The sequence below is a fragment of the Bidens hawaiensis genome, unplaced genomic scaffold (assembly GCF_021521415.1).
Source record: "Bidens hawaiensis isolate Kalapana, Puna unplaced genomic scaffold, B.hawaiensis_p1.1 tig00000566_1, whole genome shotgun sequence".
Taxonomy (NCBI): Eukaryota; Viridiplantae; Streptophyta; class Magnoliopsida; order Asterales; family Asteraceae; genus Bidens; species Bidens hawaiensis.
The window spans coordinates 3243707-3260012 of record NW_027491035.1 but is presented as its reverse complement, the minus strand read 5'-3'; the positions used below and the strand labels follow the sequence as shown (position 1 = coordinate 3260012).

General features: G+C 33.1%; 1 protein-coding gene across 1 annotated transcript; it reads left to right on the top strand.

The window, feature by feature from the left end:
* The first annotated feature begins 2134 nt into the window (after nucleotides 1–2134).
* LOC143636309 (elongation factor 1-gamma 2-like) lies at nucleotides 2135–13904 on the top strand. The gene is made up of 7 exons (XM_077103943.1): nucleotides 2135–2367; nucleotides 11945–12094; nucleotides 12181–12241; nucleotides 12323–12375; nucleotides 12457–12558; nucleotides 12721–13204; nucleotides 13430–13904. Exons 1-7 carry the CDS (start codon nucleotides 2359–2361, stop codon nucleotides 13807–13809), a joined length of 1239 nt encoding a protein of 412 aa, XP_076960058.1. The 5' UTR covers nucleotides 2135–2358; the 3' UTR covers nucleotides 13810–13904.
* The last annotated feature ends 2402 nt before the right edge of the window (nucleotides 13905–16306 follow it).

Here is a 16306-nt window from a genome sequence, read left to right as displayed (position 1 = left end):
ACTTCATATCTTTATTTCTAATCCATGCCTAGGTTATAAGGGGGTGTTTGGGGTTCCTTATTTCCACCGACTTATAACTTATAAACTTTTAGAAAAGTTAATAATGTGTAAAGGTGTTTGGCAAACCATAAGGACTTATGGTTTTTAACTTATAGCCAAGGCAAAATAAGAGGGTTTTGAAAAGTTATGATTCTCTAACTTATTAACTTAAAGGGTATAATATTCCTAAAAATTCCTTAAAAAACAACTTATTAACATAAGTTAATCCAAACACTTTTATACAAATTCATTTTCAAAAAGTCATAAGTTTATAATTACTTTTTACATAAAGTCATTTTGAACTCAAATAAGGAATCCCAAACACACCCAAAAATTAGAAGTAAGAGCAACTGTATATTTGGTAATATCAGCAGAGAAATTGTAATACTAATAAAGTTATAGGCATTTTATCACATGTTTTTCAATTTCAAATAGTTATAGTGAGTTTTATATTTATGTGTAAATGTAAAAAAAATGTAAAGAAAATATGTTCGGAACCAAAACTAATAATTTTCTTAAAATAACCAGTCATAACCCTAACTTGTACCAACCAAACCAGTTCTTGTGTGTTGCGTCGAATGACACGAATCGTCCTTTTTGCCAGTTAATAGAGAATACAAGTAGCAAATTTGACCAATTTAATTAAAAGGGTCGTATACAAGTTGAACTTGCCCGAAATGTTCTAGTCATACTAAAAGTGGGCATGTTTCAAATGAAACTTGTTGTGACCCATTACATAAATCAGTGAAAAAAAAGCCGTTGCAAAGATTTTATTCACAACAAATAAGTACCTAACTGAAAACCAAATCATCATTCCTCCCATATATCAAACAGTTTTGAGATTTTTGTATAGAATATAGAACACATACAAATCATAAATAATAAACAACAAACTTAAAAGAAACAAATTAGTATTTCTAACACCATACTCGTGATCTTACTCTTTATAATGATTTTGTATAAAATCGGTTTGCAACACCCATAATTACAACCATTTTTCTATCATTTATATTAGCCAATACACTTTATGGCCTTAACTTGTAAGATTTCAAAAAAAAAGTGTGTTGTGCCTATAATAAACAACACAATGTCATCATCTGCGCCAGGATACTCTTCCGAGAATATATGAATTTTGTTTCACGAATATAAATAGATATCAAGGAAACAAAACTCACTATGACAACAGTGAATTTTAGGGATTAAAACAACTTATTTTCTATTTTAGTTTGGTGCAAGTTTGTAATAATGAATAAGCACAATAAATATCTCTATCAGTTAACATATGACAAAAAAAGGCATATAATTATTAGATCTGAAAGAAATAGTACCGGTATGCACTATCATCAATATATTATTCTCTTTGAGTACTGAATTACATGACTTTAGCAAAAGTTGTCAATACGTATAAAAAGTTTATTATATAGAATTAATAGTAAAAAAATAATCAAATAAGATGAACCATTTTCATATTTCTTAGAGTAAAGACGAATCGTGGCACCTTCTTAATCGATCACTAATAAACTCAAAACATATAACGCAAATTTACACACACTATAATGAGTTTCAGAAGTTCTAAATAGGTCCTTTTATTTCTAATTTGTTTTTATTTTATTTACTACTATATAATTATAGATAAATCATTAATGCGCAATGTTTAAAATATTTATTAATTGTTTTAATTAGATAGTTGTGACTTTTATTTTTAATTTATTTACTACTACAAAATTATAGATAAATCATTAATATGGAATGTTTAAAATATTTATTAATTGTTTTAATTATATAGTTATTACTTTCAAATTAAACAATAATGATGTCACTTGGCAAAAATTTAGACAATTAGGTGCCATGTAGCACAATAATGATTTTTGCTTTTATAATAGTAGATTTTTTTTTGTTATACACAAATTAAGATTACTTACTATTTACACTCACACATAAAACTATAACTATAGATAAATATGAAATATATGTAATTTGTGAATTTACTTACCCGTATGCAGTTTAAATATCAAACAAAAGGATAAAAATACCTGGTCTAATAGTAACGGGGAACATACAATCGGACCGACCAATTATTAATAAAGCCGAAAGATTTTAAACTAGTTTGAAGAATATTCAAATGATTGTGTGCCAACCACTTTTGACAATAGGTCGTGGACTTGAAAATATCATCTCAGTATTTATCGTGTTCGAAGAATTTGATCTCAAATTGGTCTTATCAATGTCCCACATGTTATAATTTGTGGCATGTATAAGTTTCTAGTATTTCGGATATGATATGATCAATATCATTGACGAACCTCTACTCCCTTAAGAATGGCTCTGGTGAGTTTTTACTGCTTTTGACTTTCGCTATTTTTTTAGCTGAATCGAGTAGGTTGTTTATGAGTGTTTGGACCATGGTTTAAAAACCGGGTTTAACGTGTAGGCGTTGTTATATGATTTTTGGCGGCGTTATATGATTTGTAGCTACCTGTGTAAAATGTACTAGGAGGCTTTAACATTTCTTTCATGTTCTTTTTCAAGTTTTGAATATGAAGTTAAGAATATTTCTGGTATTGATCGGTTTAAAGAAATTTAATGGACTGATAATTTTGAGAGGAACAAAATAGCCTATCAAACCGTAAAACACCAAACTGAACCACTTATATGATGGTTTGGGGTCCAGCGATCCAACCAACCCAAGTTGTTTAGGTCGTTTTTACTTATAAACCATATTCATATTTACTGATTTAGTCCAGAAACTCTACTAAAACCTATAAACTGTGATGCTCCATAACGATACATGAATTTTGGGTTCTATATTCATATTGTTCTATTGGTTTTGTGTGAACTTTGAAGTAGATTGTTAGCGGGCAATTATTATACATGTATAGATTTTTAGCGGGCAATTATTATACATGTATTTGTGTAGCATCGCACCTAAACATGTTAGGTAATGTCGTTAGTGTCGGTTACCAGCATTGAATGTTATTTTTGAATAAGCATGATTAAGGGACATGTCCCTTAATCATACGCGTTCGTTATAACATATACATATCAAAGTATTGTAAACATCTATGATTGAACTAGCAACAAAATTTACAAACTATAATTTAGTTTACAAACCGTTGATCTTGTTTTTATCTTATTTAAACTTAATAAAGTGGTATTAGAGCAACATCATCCAAAGATAAATCTCGTCTAAAACTATCAGGTGTGGACATTATTTTGCTTCCCACTTCATAATACCATGTCAGCGCAACATCATACCCCACTACACTCCACTATCTTCCACAATATCATAGAAATGATCATTAATTCACCAATTCATCACTTCCCTACCTTTTTAAATTAAATAATATTTGTATAACTAAAAACAAATTAATATAACTTAAATTAAATGTAATATAACTAAATAAAATTAAGTCAAAATTAAATACTCCATCCGTCCCATTATAAGTGTCTTAGTTTGACTTTTCAAGTCTTTCTTTTGCAACTTTGACCGTAAATATTTTTGTTCATCTCATACTTGATGAAAATTATATCAATGTAAAATATATTTAAAACCCAATCCATTCATATATTTTACATCAAATATTATATAACACAAACAAAAATATTATCGGTCAAAGTTAAACAAGAAAGACTTGAAAAATCAAACGAGGACATTTATAATAGGACGGAGGGAGTAACATTCATTAATTAATTATATTTGTTTCGAAAGAAAATTTTTTTTCGTTAAAATTTATACCGGGTTCAGATAAAAGTTACACAAACATATGTATTTCGATTTTTTTTAAAATTAACAAATATAAATTATTACCAAAAGATTAATTAATATATCATTTTAATTTAGTTACAATTAAAATTGAGACTTAATTAGATAAAATATTTAGTACTTAAATAAACCAAGTTAGTCAATTGGGTTTAACTTGGGCTTCAAATCTAAACCTTAAAACTTGATTTTCTTCTTATACAACCTACTTGTCTCTATCATCTTCATCCTTTATTATTTCTTTTAGAAAATCAAACAAAAAAAGGTTGAATAATTGTGTAAGGAAGATTTGGGCGGTAAAATTTCGATAATAACTTTGCCACCGGCACGGACCCAACACGCTTGAAGCGCTGTTCGCCACCGGCACCGCTCGCTAGCTTTGATCTCCATCAACATTATGACATCCACACCTTTTGGACATATCAGAGAACTAATGGTTAGAAACCAAACAACTATTCGGTGTATTATTGCATTTGTTAACATAAAATTAGCAAACATGAAACTGCTAAATAAATTGCTGAACTTGAATCGGTTGTTTCAAAATCAAAGTCTAATTTAGATTTCAAATTATGTGAAAAAGAAAAAGATATTTTGTAATTAAAACAAGATTTGTCTGATAAGAATGCTTATCCTGCAAATTTGTTAACCAAATATAATGAATGCAGACAAATACTGAAAAACACTCAAGTCAATTGCAAGAAATGAATCGAATCAAGTAAAGCTTCAAAATGTCGTTGAGCAAAAAGTCCAATAACAATGTGAAATTTGAAACCGAGTATAATCACATTTAGCAACCTTAGGATTATTCACCAATTACCCCTTATAAATGCATATATGAGCTTGAAGAAGAAGCTGTTTTCTCAAAACAAGCTCAATTTTTTGTTTCACAAAATACTGTTTCATTAAATCTTGCTCATCAAAATAAAAATGGAAATGGGTTTCAAACAACTAATGCATTAAAAGGATTCTAACCAATTTCTTTTACAGAATTGACTGGTCAAAAGCCAATGGTTGATTATAATCCATTAGTAGTTCCATCAACAACTATGGATTCAATCAAAATAACTGATGTGCCCAAAACATCAATAGTTTCAACTCAAACGGCTAAAGCTTTAAATATATCGGTAGTTTCAAAGAATACTTAATCCACAAGGCTAGTAGCAACTGCTCCTGAATTTGTTAACAACTCAAGATTGGATCATCTGACAATGTTCAAACTGTAGTCCATCCAACATTCGTACATGGACAAAATCACTATGAAAAGTTGTTGATAAATTGGGTGTGGCATAGAAAAAACATCTAAAATGGTTCAAAGAAGTAATTGCTTCCAAATCCATGTGATGTTTGTCAAAAAAACAATCATTTAACATAAAACTGTTGATTTTTAAAGGCAGTTGAACACATAAAGATTTTTGTCACACCAGATGTGTTCATTCAAAATAATAAATCCACCACCAAAAAATAAAGTGAAGTTTAAATGCATTGAAACACTTGTTAGTGTTAGGTATTACGTGTACGTGGCTGAACCGAAAGGAGTCGGATAGGGTTAAAGAAATCAATACAATACAACGGCACATGCCTTAAGAAATTAACAATATTTTTAATTGATTTCTAAACAGAATAATACGTGCAACGGAAACAACGAGAAGTATTATTGAACTCAAATTAATTAATTCAAGCAACCAAACTAGAACCGAATATAAACCAGACCCTGGATAATGACTCTTGCTCTTGAACTGAACACCCACGGCTTCCTTCTGATCTATGCTCATAATATTAGTTGGTGGCTATATTAATTAATAATAACTGATGGTGAATAATAATAATACGTGAAGGATGGCAGTAACCCTTTTGCAACACAAAAATACCAAGAACCAATATATATGTTTTGGAGGCAGTAGGTTATCACGAAAAAACAAACACACCACACAAACAATATAATATGCAGTAAATAGTAAAGATGAACACCGGATTTACGTGGTTCGGTCATGGTGTGTAACCTACGTTCATGGGCAACGAACATAGTCTCTTCTTTTATTGAGGTGCTCAAAGAATTACAAAGAATTACAAGATACAACATTGTTTATATAGGGAGGCTAACTAGGGTTTATTTCTTTCTCCACAAGTTACAAGAAGTAATATAAAACGGGCCACTAAAGTTGAGTTGGTTGCCAGCCCGTTCAACCCTTCAAGTCTTCAACTGCCTAACCCAAGACAGGCCGGGGCTAAACCCATATTAAACCCAACAATCTCCCACCCGGAGCCTCGAAACGTCTTCACTTGCTCCATCTGTAAACACACCGGCACCTATAATCTTTAGTCTTCAATATATATCATGTCTTCCACTGTTCGTCGCCACCTCCTCAACACTATTCCTGAAGACCAACTGAAGGTACAGAGTTTTAGTTTATCCAAGGTCACAACATTGGTAAACATATCCGTCGGATTCCCGTCTCCCCTAATGTTGTTCAACTGAATAGTACCATCACTCACTGAACCCCTAATGAAATGATAACGCATATGAATGTGCTTAGTTTTACCATGATACACATGATTCTTTGCTAATTTCACAACACTTTCATTATCACAGTACAATGGATAATCTGTTTGTTCCTCAACCTCTTCTGTTGTATCTTCTGAACTATGACTATCAACCTTTTCACTTGTATCTTCAAACTCTACATGTTCTTTATCAACTTCTTTTGTGAATGACTTTCTATCTTTGTAAAGTCTTGCTTCATTAAAAACCGGATCATGAGCCCTACATACTTTTCTGGCCTCTGGATCCTAAAGCCTATAGCCCATCTTTGCGTCTCCATAGCCTATAAAAGTACACTTTTTTGCCTTAGGGTCAAGCTTGTCCCTCTCTGTATCTTTTATCCCAATGTAAGCATCACAACCGAACACTTTAAGATGTTTGAATGTTACCTCTTTTCCACTCCATACTTCCTTTAGAACTCTGAATCCAAGAGGAACTGACAGTCCTCTGTTTATAAGATATGCAACAGTATTTACCACATCTGCCCAAAAGGTCTTTGGAAGCCCTGCATTTAATCTCATTGACCTAGCTCTTTCATTTAGTGTCCTATTAATTCTTTTGGACACTCCATTCTACTGTGGCGTACCAGTTACGATATTAATAATCTTTATACCCCTCTCAGCACAGTAATTAACGAATTCCTTGCTGATGTACTCCCCGCCATTGTTAGACTTTAAACACTTTTCTTTCAGATTCGTTTCCATCTCCACGACTGCCCTCCATTTCTTGAAAACCTTAAATACCTCAAACTTTTTTTTTGAGAAATAGACCATAGCTTCCGTGTAGCATCATCAATGAAAGTAACGTAGTAGTTGGAGCCTCTTAATGATGATACTGGTGTTGGTCCATACACATCAGTATGAACAAGCTCAAGCTTCTTTGCTTTAAGTGTTTTTCCAGATTTTACGAAGGTGACCCGTTTCTTGTTGCCAAGCACACAAGGTTATAAAAAAAAGAGGCAATATATAAAGCCTTAGTGAGATGATTAAAAGAGAAACCAGATGAAACAAGTTTATCAGAAAACAAAAAGACTAAATGCCAAGTATCAAAGATGTGGAAAGGGAAAGGAACGTTCACAAAGACCAGTTGTTACTTGAACAACTGATGAATCACAAGAAATACCAGTAGTTCAAACTGCTAATGTACACCAATCAGTTGTTTCACCAACAGTTGATACAAGACCAACATGTTTCTAATCTGCTGATGTTCTACAAAGACAGACAATTGTTTCAGTTGTTGAAGCTTCTCAAACTTTTGATGCCGCACAAGAACCAATAGTAGTTTCAGAGACTGTTGAAGCATCCAAGGTTCCACAAGAACCAACAGTTAATCCAAAAGATGATGATACCTTGAAGCCAAAGTTTGTTCAAGAGACTTCTGACAGTAGTTGAAGAGGAGAAAGCTAATTCTGCCAAAAGGAGATCATTCACCACATTCTCCACCTGCCAAGAAATTCAAACCCAATAGTGTTGAAGACCTTATCTCTTTTCAAGAGAGGGAGGTAGCAAAGGCCCTGGTCAAAGCAGCTAGAATAATGTTTGATGAAGAAGCTACAAGAGTTTACTAACAAGAACTTTTGATGACAAGAGACCTTGAACAAGAAGCATATGAGAGAAGCTTAGCTATTTCCGGAAGACCGTTGATGATAAGGGTATATTGTCAAAGGCAAAAAAGTCAACATTTATATGGCTTCAGGAGCATGCTAAGTACAAAGTTTCTCCCTACAAATTCAAAGGATAGATGTATGAAGAGCAACAAGCTGAATGTGGGAGGATGGAAAAGCTTCTTAAAGAGCCTAATCAGGATCATCCTGAACCTGATTAGAAAATAGTAAAGGAAAGGTTGGAAGAGGGTAAGAAAAAAAGAAATCCTCAAATTGAAGATGGAACTGGATGAAGCAAAGTTCCATACCATAATAGAATCTACCAGATGGGGAATTGATAAGTTAAGGGTTGCTTACATGAATCTTGTGCAAGAAAGAAAGAAAAATCCAAGTACCCTGAACCAAAAGCTTAATTTCCAAGAGACAACGAAAGACGCCTTGGTCACTTCAACCACTTCTGAAGGGATCAAAGCTAGACTCATGGCTTTGCAAGCCAGATGGAGGATATTAACTGAGGAAGAGTTATAAGTAATTAAGGATATTCATAGAGAGGTCAAGATTGGATTTGGCTTTCATTTTCAAAATTTTTTGCTCGTCATCTCTTTTGATGACATCTTCTACTTCAGCAACTGAAGTTCAAAACTAGTCAAAGTCAAGTGAAGCTCGTCATCCTCCTCTCGAGCCAAGCTGCTTCCACTCTTTTATCCCCAGTTTGAAATGCGCAAGTTCATTACACTTGAAACATCTTATGTGATCCTTGTTTTGATGAACTTATTTTCATCCTTTATTTTTCCTTGAATTCCAATTTGTTTCCTCGACCACGTTATCTGTTTTCTTGTTTTGAACTTTCATGATCGCAATATTCACATTTATGCTATTTGGTTTTGTCCGTTCCATCTTCTTTGGTGAACAAGAGTTTGTCATGCACGTCTTCCTCATTGATTTTCTTCATGGGGCGTTCCTCCATAGCCTTCAATCTTGCAACAGCTTCTTGGAATGGCATTGCACTAAGATCAACAAATTGTTTGATCACAACAACAATGTGATTGAACTTTTTATTGGAAATTTTTTAATGAATGTCAGATCAATGTTACACTCTTCATATACATCTTGTGAGACTTTTCTTAAATGCCCATAATGAGAATTAAGTTACTCTTAATGTACATAATTGAGATTTATTGTAAGACTCTTCACTAATCCTAACGTTCTTTTATAAATGGAAGGCTTTGTGCCTTAGTTAAAGAAGAACAAAAGTAGAGAAAAGAAACTTGAAGACCTATATGCTTGGTAGCAAATAGAGAAGTACTCTCCATTCGATTCTACCTTCACATTCTTATTTTTCCACAAGTTCAAACACTAAACATTTATCCGGTGAGGTAACCTCAGGCGTGTGGCTTTCCCCGACAGTACATATTGCTTCGGCTATTATTCTACGTGTTGTCTAAGTAGAGGTGTGAAATATGCTTTTAAGGGATCCATGTTGAACACTAATCCTTATCCATAACCGTCAATATTAGTTTGTTCATTCTTGTAGCCAAATGATCGTTCGTATAGGAAGACACGATTCAAACTATCGTTGAAGGCTACACAAAAGATCTACATGGAGACGTGATTCAAGCTCATTTTGAAGACCCCAATTTGAATCAATTTATTAACATAAGTTTTATTTATGTTATTTTCATTTGGATTTGTATATGGTGGGTGTACAAAAATTTCCCAAATATTTAACGAGACTATCTTTATTAGTTTTGTTAGTGTTATTTTTGTTGGTCCCAGACTGCATTAATTATCACTTAAAGAATCAGACGTACAGAATTTTGAGTTTATATCACTTTTAAGCAAATACAAGTATTGAAAGTAAAATGACTATTTTATTTTTGCCATTCATAGTAGTTTTGTCATTCATAGTACGCCCAAGATTGATAGTAGTTTTGTCATTCATAGTACGCCCAAGATTGTTGGCTTTTGATGCATTCTCACTAATTTTTCTGACATAAATGACAAATGACTTGTCAATATCCTTTCTTAAAGATTCAAAATTTGACTCGAGTGTTTCTCACCAAGCCTCTTTAATTAACTCTTTTAACTCCTACACGTCAACCTTTAATGCGCCCCATATTTCCTTTGTTAAAGTAAACTTTATAATTTATAATACTGTGTTTTTTTTGGAATCGCTTGGTATAGTAATAAAATTGCGTATTGTTCTAATCAACTTTAGTTTCCGCTTTTGGTTTAACGCCTTCCCAAATTCCATAGGCATTAAAAATCGATCTAATATAGCTCAAATGGTGTAGTTTGTGGAGTTTAGCACATGACATTGAAAGCTCATGGATGTCTCTCCTTCTTTTGAAGTTACAATTTATCCTTGACTTAAAAAATGTTTAGAGCTTTGTTTGTCCCAATCTTAACAAATTGACTATCACTGGTTTCGGATCAACTTTTGATTTCAAGTTAATTACTATCGGATCAAATCGATATCAACCTTTAACAATAACAGTGCACTGGTTATTTGGTCGCCTGATAACTTAAGACTAATCAAAACCCGCTGCTAATTCTACAAACAGTACACATGTTAGCTATAAAAACCAATAGTTTCAACAATGGTAGACGCTTTTCAGTAACAAAATGAATCAGAACCAACTGTTTTATACCAAGGGTGGTACACGAAATTTCTAAGGCAACCAAAACCAATTATTCTTCTCAATCGACACAACACATGGGTATCTGATTGTAACTCAAACCAACTACTCTAAAACACAATGGTGTACGAGTTTATTTGTCACAATGTGAATCAAAGCCAACCATTTTAACCATGAAGAGTACATACGGTTTTGGTTGCAAGGCAAAGCAAAACCAATTGTTCGTCTCCACCGACAACAATACACGGGTTTTTCGATTTCCAAAAAATTAAACCAACTATTCATAAAATTTTCCACTGTTTGTATTTCTAAACTTAAGAACAAATTGCTTATCTTTTTACCAAAGCTCTATAAGTTGGTAACTTTCAACGTTTAAAGAAAGACCTGGGCATGACCATAATCTAGTTTAAGAAGGTCCTGTCCTAATTGTATAAGCTAGATCATTAGTTTTTTTTATTCTTATTAAAATATCCCAATATATATAATAGTTAATACTGTTAGTGGGAGTTATTTGCGAACATATATGATCAAGGGACATGTCCCGTATTCATATCCCTTATTTTATTATACAAATATCTTAATATCGATCTTAAAAGTTAAAAGCTATATTTTACTTTACAAAAGTACCATCAATCTTGTTCTTATCTTATTACTCTGTTGACAATAATTTATGATCAAAGGAAAAACGAATTCCATAATAGAAGGTTGACATCAAGAAAGATCAAGATTAATCCTGAAGTTAAAGTATCCTAAGTTTTAGTGTTATTTAAATTGTGTTTTGTTTATCTTGTATTGTTTGAGGTATGGTTATAACTAATGATAGTTCTATTAAGATAGAAGTGTTAACATACAAAGTAGATGATTGGTCATATCTATAAGTTTGTAGAGTTCATAATATAAAGGAAAAGTTTGAGGTTGATTAATCTTAAATCAGCGTGCTCATTGGATTTGGTGCTCAATATCGATTGTATTTTCAACAAACAGAATACTGATTGTAAGTCAAACAAACACAATAGTTCATTTGCTGTTTTATACGGTTGTAGGGCTACATTATTACATTACACAACTTCTTAACTTAGAAAAAAATCCAATAATATGGTTTCCTTAGCAAGTTTAATCACAACATAGTGTGTTTGGGTTAACAGTGGTTCACATCATCTCACAGCAGTACCACAATGGCAATAACAATTTCATAAACTTGAAAAACAAATTGCATGACATAGTTAAGTATGAAATTCATATTCATCTAAATATCCGATTTGAAGTTAAAGGATATATACTTGTTACTCTCTTTGATGTGGTGTGGTTAATTGTCTTTGTTATAGTTGAAGATGTTTTCTTTTAGAACTAAAATGTTGTTTTAGGTCATGCATGTGGGAAAACCCAACAAGAATGCTTTAAAAATATTGATTGCTGCTGAATATGTCGGTGTTGATGTTAAGTGCCCTGAAAATTTTGAGATGGGTGTGTCAAATAAAACACCAGAGTTCCTTAATATGAACCCATTTGGGAAGGTACGCGTGTTCTTTTAATCAAGTTTCACCATCTTTTAAGCACTTTCTTCAATTAACGAAATCCAAATTTCATGTCGGTTCTGAAGGTTCCAGTTTTGGAGACTCCTGATGGAGTTATATTCGAGAGTAATGCCATTACTCGATATGGTGAGTGATCGATCATGTGGCAATTTTTTGTAACCATTTGCTAACATAAACATATACATTGTGGTATATTTTATATCGCAGTTGCGCGCCTGAACACAGACATTGGTTTGTTTGGATCCTCACCAGTCGAATATGTATGCCTTTTCATTTTTCTTATTCCTATTCATTACTAAATTAGTGCTGTGATTCTTGTAATTGAAGTTTTGGTCTTGCAGGGACAAATAGAACAGTGGATTGATTTTGCCTCAATGGAGATTGATTTAAATTTGTTGACATGGTTGAGGCAGAGAATTGGCCTTGACAACTATGTGTCTTTGGTTAGTTATCCAAATTACCAAATTATGTCTTCTTCAGTTAGATACTCCAAGATCATCAAATTTTATTCTACATTATGCAAAATGTTTATTTAGTGGCCTATAAGATGCTAATCATGACATGTGTAAGAACTAAAAGGTATTTCTTTTTAACATGCGTTGAAGATTGAAGAGGCTTCTGTTGCTGCTTTGAAGAGAGCTCTTGACGCCCTAAACATATATCTTACTTCACATACTTTCTTAGTTGGTGATGCTGTCACCTTGGCTGACATCATTATGACATGCAATTTATACTCGGGCTTCAAATTCATGATGACTAAAAGCTTCACATCCGAATTTCCTCATGTTGAAAGGTATTTTTGGACAATGGTTAATCAACTGAACTTTAGAAAAATAATTGGTGAGTTGAAGCAGACAGAAATAATTGGTGAGCTGAAGCATGACATGAGATTTAGTAAAACAAATGCATATGCTAAGCCAAAAATAGTAGAAACAAATGAAAGTTCTGGCATGCCAAAGGAAGAAGATATACCAAATTCTAAGGCCAAAAACCTTCTTGATTTGTTGCCACCAAGTAAGATTATTTTGGATGATTGGAAGAGGCTTTACTCTAACACCAAGTCTAATTTTCTTGAGATTGCGGTTAAAGGTACCCTCACGGCCTCAACTATCCATTTTATGCTTTTATATGATTGCATGTTTTGCATTAGTCATTCAAAAGGGGTGGCGGCGCAGCCTGTTGCCCGCTTATCTACCTCTTTATTGTATTTGGATCCTTTTATTCAATATATGAAAAGATTAGTCATAGTTCTTTTGCTATTTTGGTGAATATTTGCAAGCATTAGTTTGATATACTTTGTTGGCCTTCTTATAGGTTTTTGGGAGATGTTTGATCCAGAAGGCTACTCTCTTTGGTTTTGTGAATATAAATACAACAATAAAAACTCAGTGTCGTCTGTGACAATGAACAAGGTTGGTGGTTTCCTTCAACGTATGGACTTGGCAAGAAAATACGCATTTGGAAAAATGTTGATTGTAGGAAATAAACCCCCATTCAAGGTTAAGGGCATGTGGCTATTCCGGGGCCTAGATATCCCAAAGTTTGTAATGGATGAATGCTACGACATGGAGCTTTATGAGTGGACAAAGGTGGATCCTTCAGATGAAGTGCAAAAGGAACGTGTGAACCAAATGATTAAAGATCACAATCCTATAGAGGGTGAGGCTCTTTTGTATGCCAAGTGCTTCAAGTGAGGAATATATATATATATATATATATATATATATCATTACCATCGTATAATTTTTACTTGTAATATAATCCACGTAGTATATATGCTTATTTGAAGTTATTTTATGTTTATACTTTGAAGTGGTGTAATATTATTTTTAGTGCGTATGTGTAGCCGTTAAGAAAAGAGGTAAATTGTGGTCATGCTGCAAAAATCAATTGCATCGATTGCCACCCCTTTGTTTAAGGGCGACCCAATTGAATTTTATCATTAAAACAAGCACTTCAAGCCCAAAAAATTAAATTGATTTACTCAACTAATGTTAATATCGTTTTCAATCACTTAATCTTTACTTAATCTAGAGAGTACATTTTTATTTTCAATTGAACAGTATTAATAAGTTAACGGATTATTTATGAACACAAGTTTTATTTAGTGCAGATAAACACACGTATATTAAAATCGCTTTAGTTTAGTTAACTTTAGATGAATGTTACAATTAGGGTCCTGGTTATGTCGGTTTTATATGCGAATTATAAGATAAAACAACAAGATCTAAAATTCAAGTAGCCAACTTTTATTCAAACTTTGACAAACAACCCAATTGAGAGAGTTTAAGTCTCAAATTACACAATACCTTGATAACGAAAAACTAGAATGAAGAATACACAAGTAAAAAACTTGCCTTTATTAACCCATTACATTTAGTAAATGTTGTCATAGAAAATGCTCTTCACTCTCTTATTAACACGTTTCCTTATTCTCGCATGTACTTTAATTTGGCCTTTATCATTGCTTCCCTCCCGGTAAAACACCTTGTCCTAAAGGCGGAATGTAGGAAGTTGTTTTACCAATAGATCATAGGACTCCCCGGTAGCTTCTTCCACTGGGCGATTAGACCAAGATACCAGTTTCCAAAACCAAATGTGTTAAGTAAATTTCCCAATGTTTAGTGATGGGTAATGGAGGTTGCTGGTAAGAAGAGAAAGATCCATGGGCGGGTTTAAACATGGACACACGGAAAACTTGGTGATTTTTAGAAGTAGGCATGAGCTCCAATTCATAAGAAACACCCACCGCACGTTAAATACGATATGTACTGAAAAAGCACGGAAAAAGTTTTTCATAGCGACCATTGGCTAAATTTTTTGACGGTAGGGTTGAATTTTTAGGAAAACAAAATCCCCAACTTGAAATATCAGATCTCTTTGTTTTCGGTTAGCATGATTCATCATCCGGTCTAGGGTCCTTTTGATTATTTCTACGAAGCTTTAGCATATCATCCTAGTCTATTAACCGTTGCTTCAGTTATGCATTTTTAGTCTCCCCCATGACATAAGGCAATAAGGAAGGGGGCTCTCTAACATAGACGAAAGTGGAAGGGGTGGTGCCTGTTTTCATGTGATACCCCGTGTTATACGAATATTCAGCTCATAGTAAATAAGTACTCCACTTTGTAGGGTTTTCACTAGCAAAACACTATAAATAGGCTTCAAGGCAACCGTTCATAACTCTTGTCTGCTCATCCATCTAGTGATGGTAACTTGTCCTCAACTGTAGCTTAGTTTGGCTCAAGCGAAATAGTTCCCGCCAAAAATGGCTTAGAAAAACCACATCTCTTTTAGATACGATGGATCGCGGGAATCCATGCGAGCGAATTACTTCCTTCCAAAAATTTGTAGCAACCCTTTTTGAAGTGAATATGTTGGAATCTAGAAATGACTGATGGCTAGGAATCAAATTAGTTGTTCTCCACTATTATAAAATAATAATTATTGCTCCTAAACACCTGATAGAAACTAATGATGAATCTACTGAATATATTTGACTGATTGATGATTAACTACTAAAGAACAAAGAGCCGAGGGAAAGCAATTGATGGTTATAATCAGTTGTTTAAAAGATTTTAGTAGTTTAAGTTTTGTTTTATCCAATGTTGCAAAAGTCGTTAGGCGGTCCCTAGGCGACCAACCCCCTTGGAGGGAGTACTCGGAGTACTCGGGGAGTACTCGGAGAGTACTCGGATATGGTAAATATAAAGAAAATTAATATTTGGTTATTATATATATGTCAAATATCTTAAGTTTACTAATATTTATAACAAAATAGGTGAATATCAATATAAATAAAAGAAATACATTTTTAAATATAAAATATTCTAAAAATTACTAACCATTAATTAAAAAAATGATATTTGTTCTTTAATATTGTTGAAATAACAATTATGTTTTATTTTTTTGAGTCAAAATCGGTCCAAGTTCCCCGATAAGATGTGATTATGGATGAGGTTGACCACATTTGACCGATTCTTAGTAACTAGGCGGATTTACTAAAACTCGCCTCGGTGACATACCTTGTAGCGAGTACTCGGAGAGTACTCTGCCTTGTAATCCTACTTTTACAACATTGGTTTTATCTATAACATTTTTTTTTGAAGTTTTTCAATTTCAGTAGTTTATAACATAATTTGTTAGCTGTCATTTTCATCCTTAGACTCATCCGCACTTACATTTCTATAA

What these genes read in the sequence shown, in the direction of transcription:
- LOC143636309 (XM_077103943.1), top strand. An exon ending in ATATGAACCCATTTGGGAAG is followed by an intron (nt 12,095 to 12,180) that starts GTACGCGTGTTC and finishes TCGGTTCTGAAG; the next exon opens with GTTCCAGTTTTGGAGACTCC. An exon ending in TAATGCCATTACTCGATATG is followed by an intron (nt 12,242 to 12,322) that starts GTGAGTGATCGA and finishes TTTATATCGCAG; the next exon opens with TTGCGCGCCTGAACACAGAC.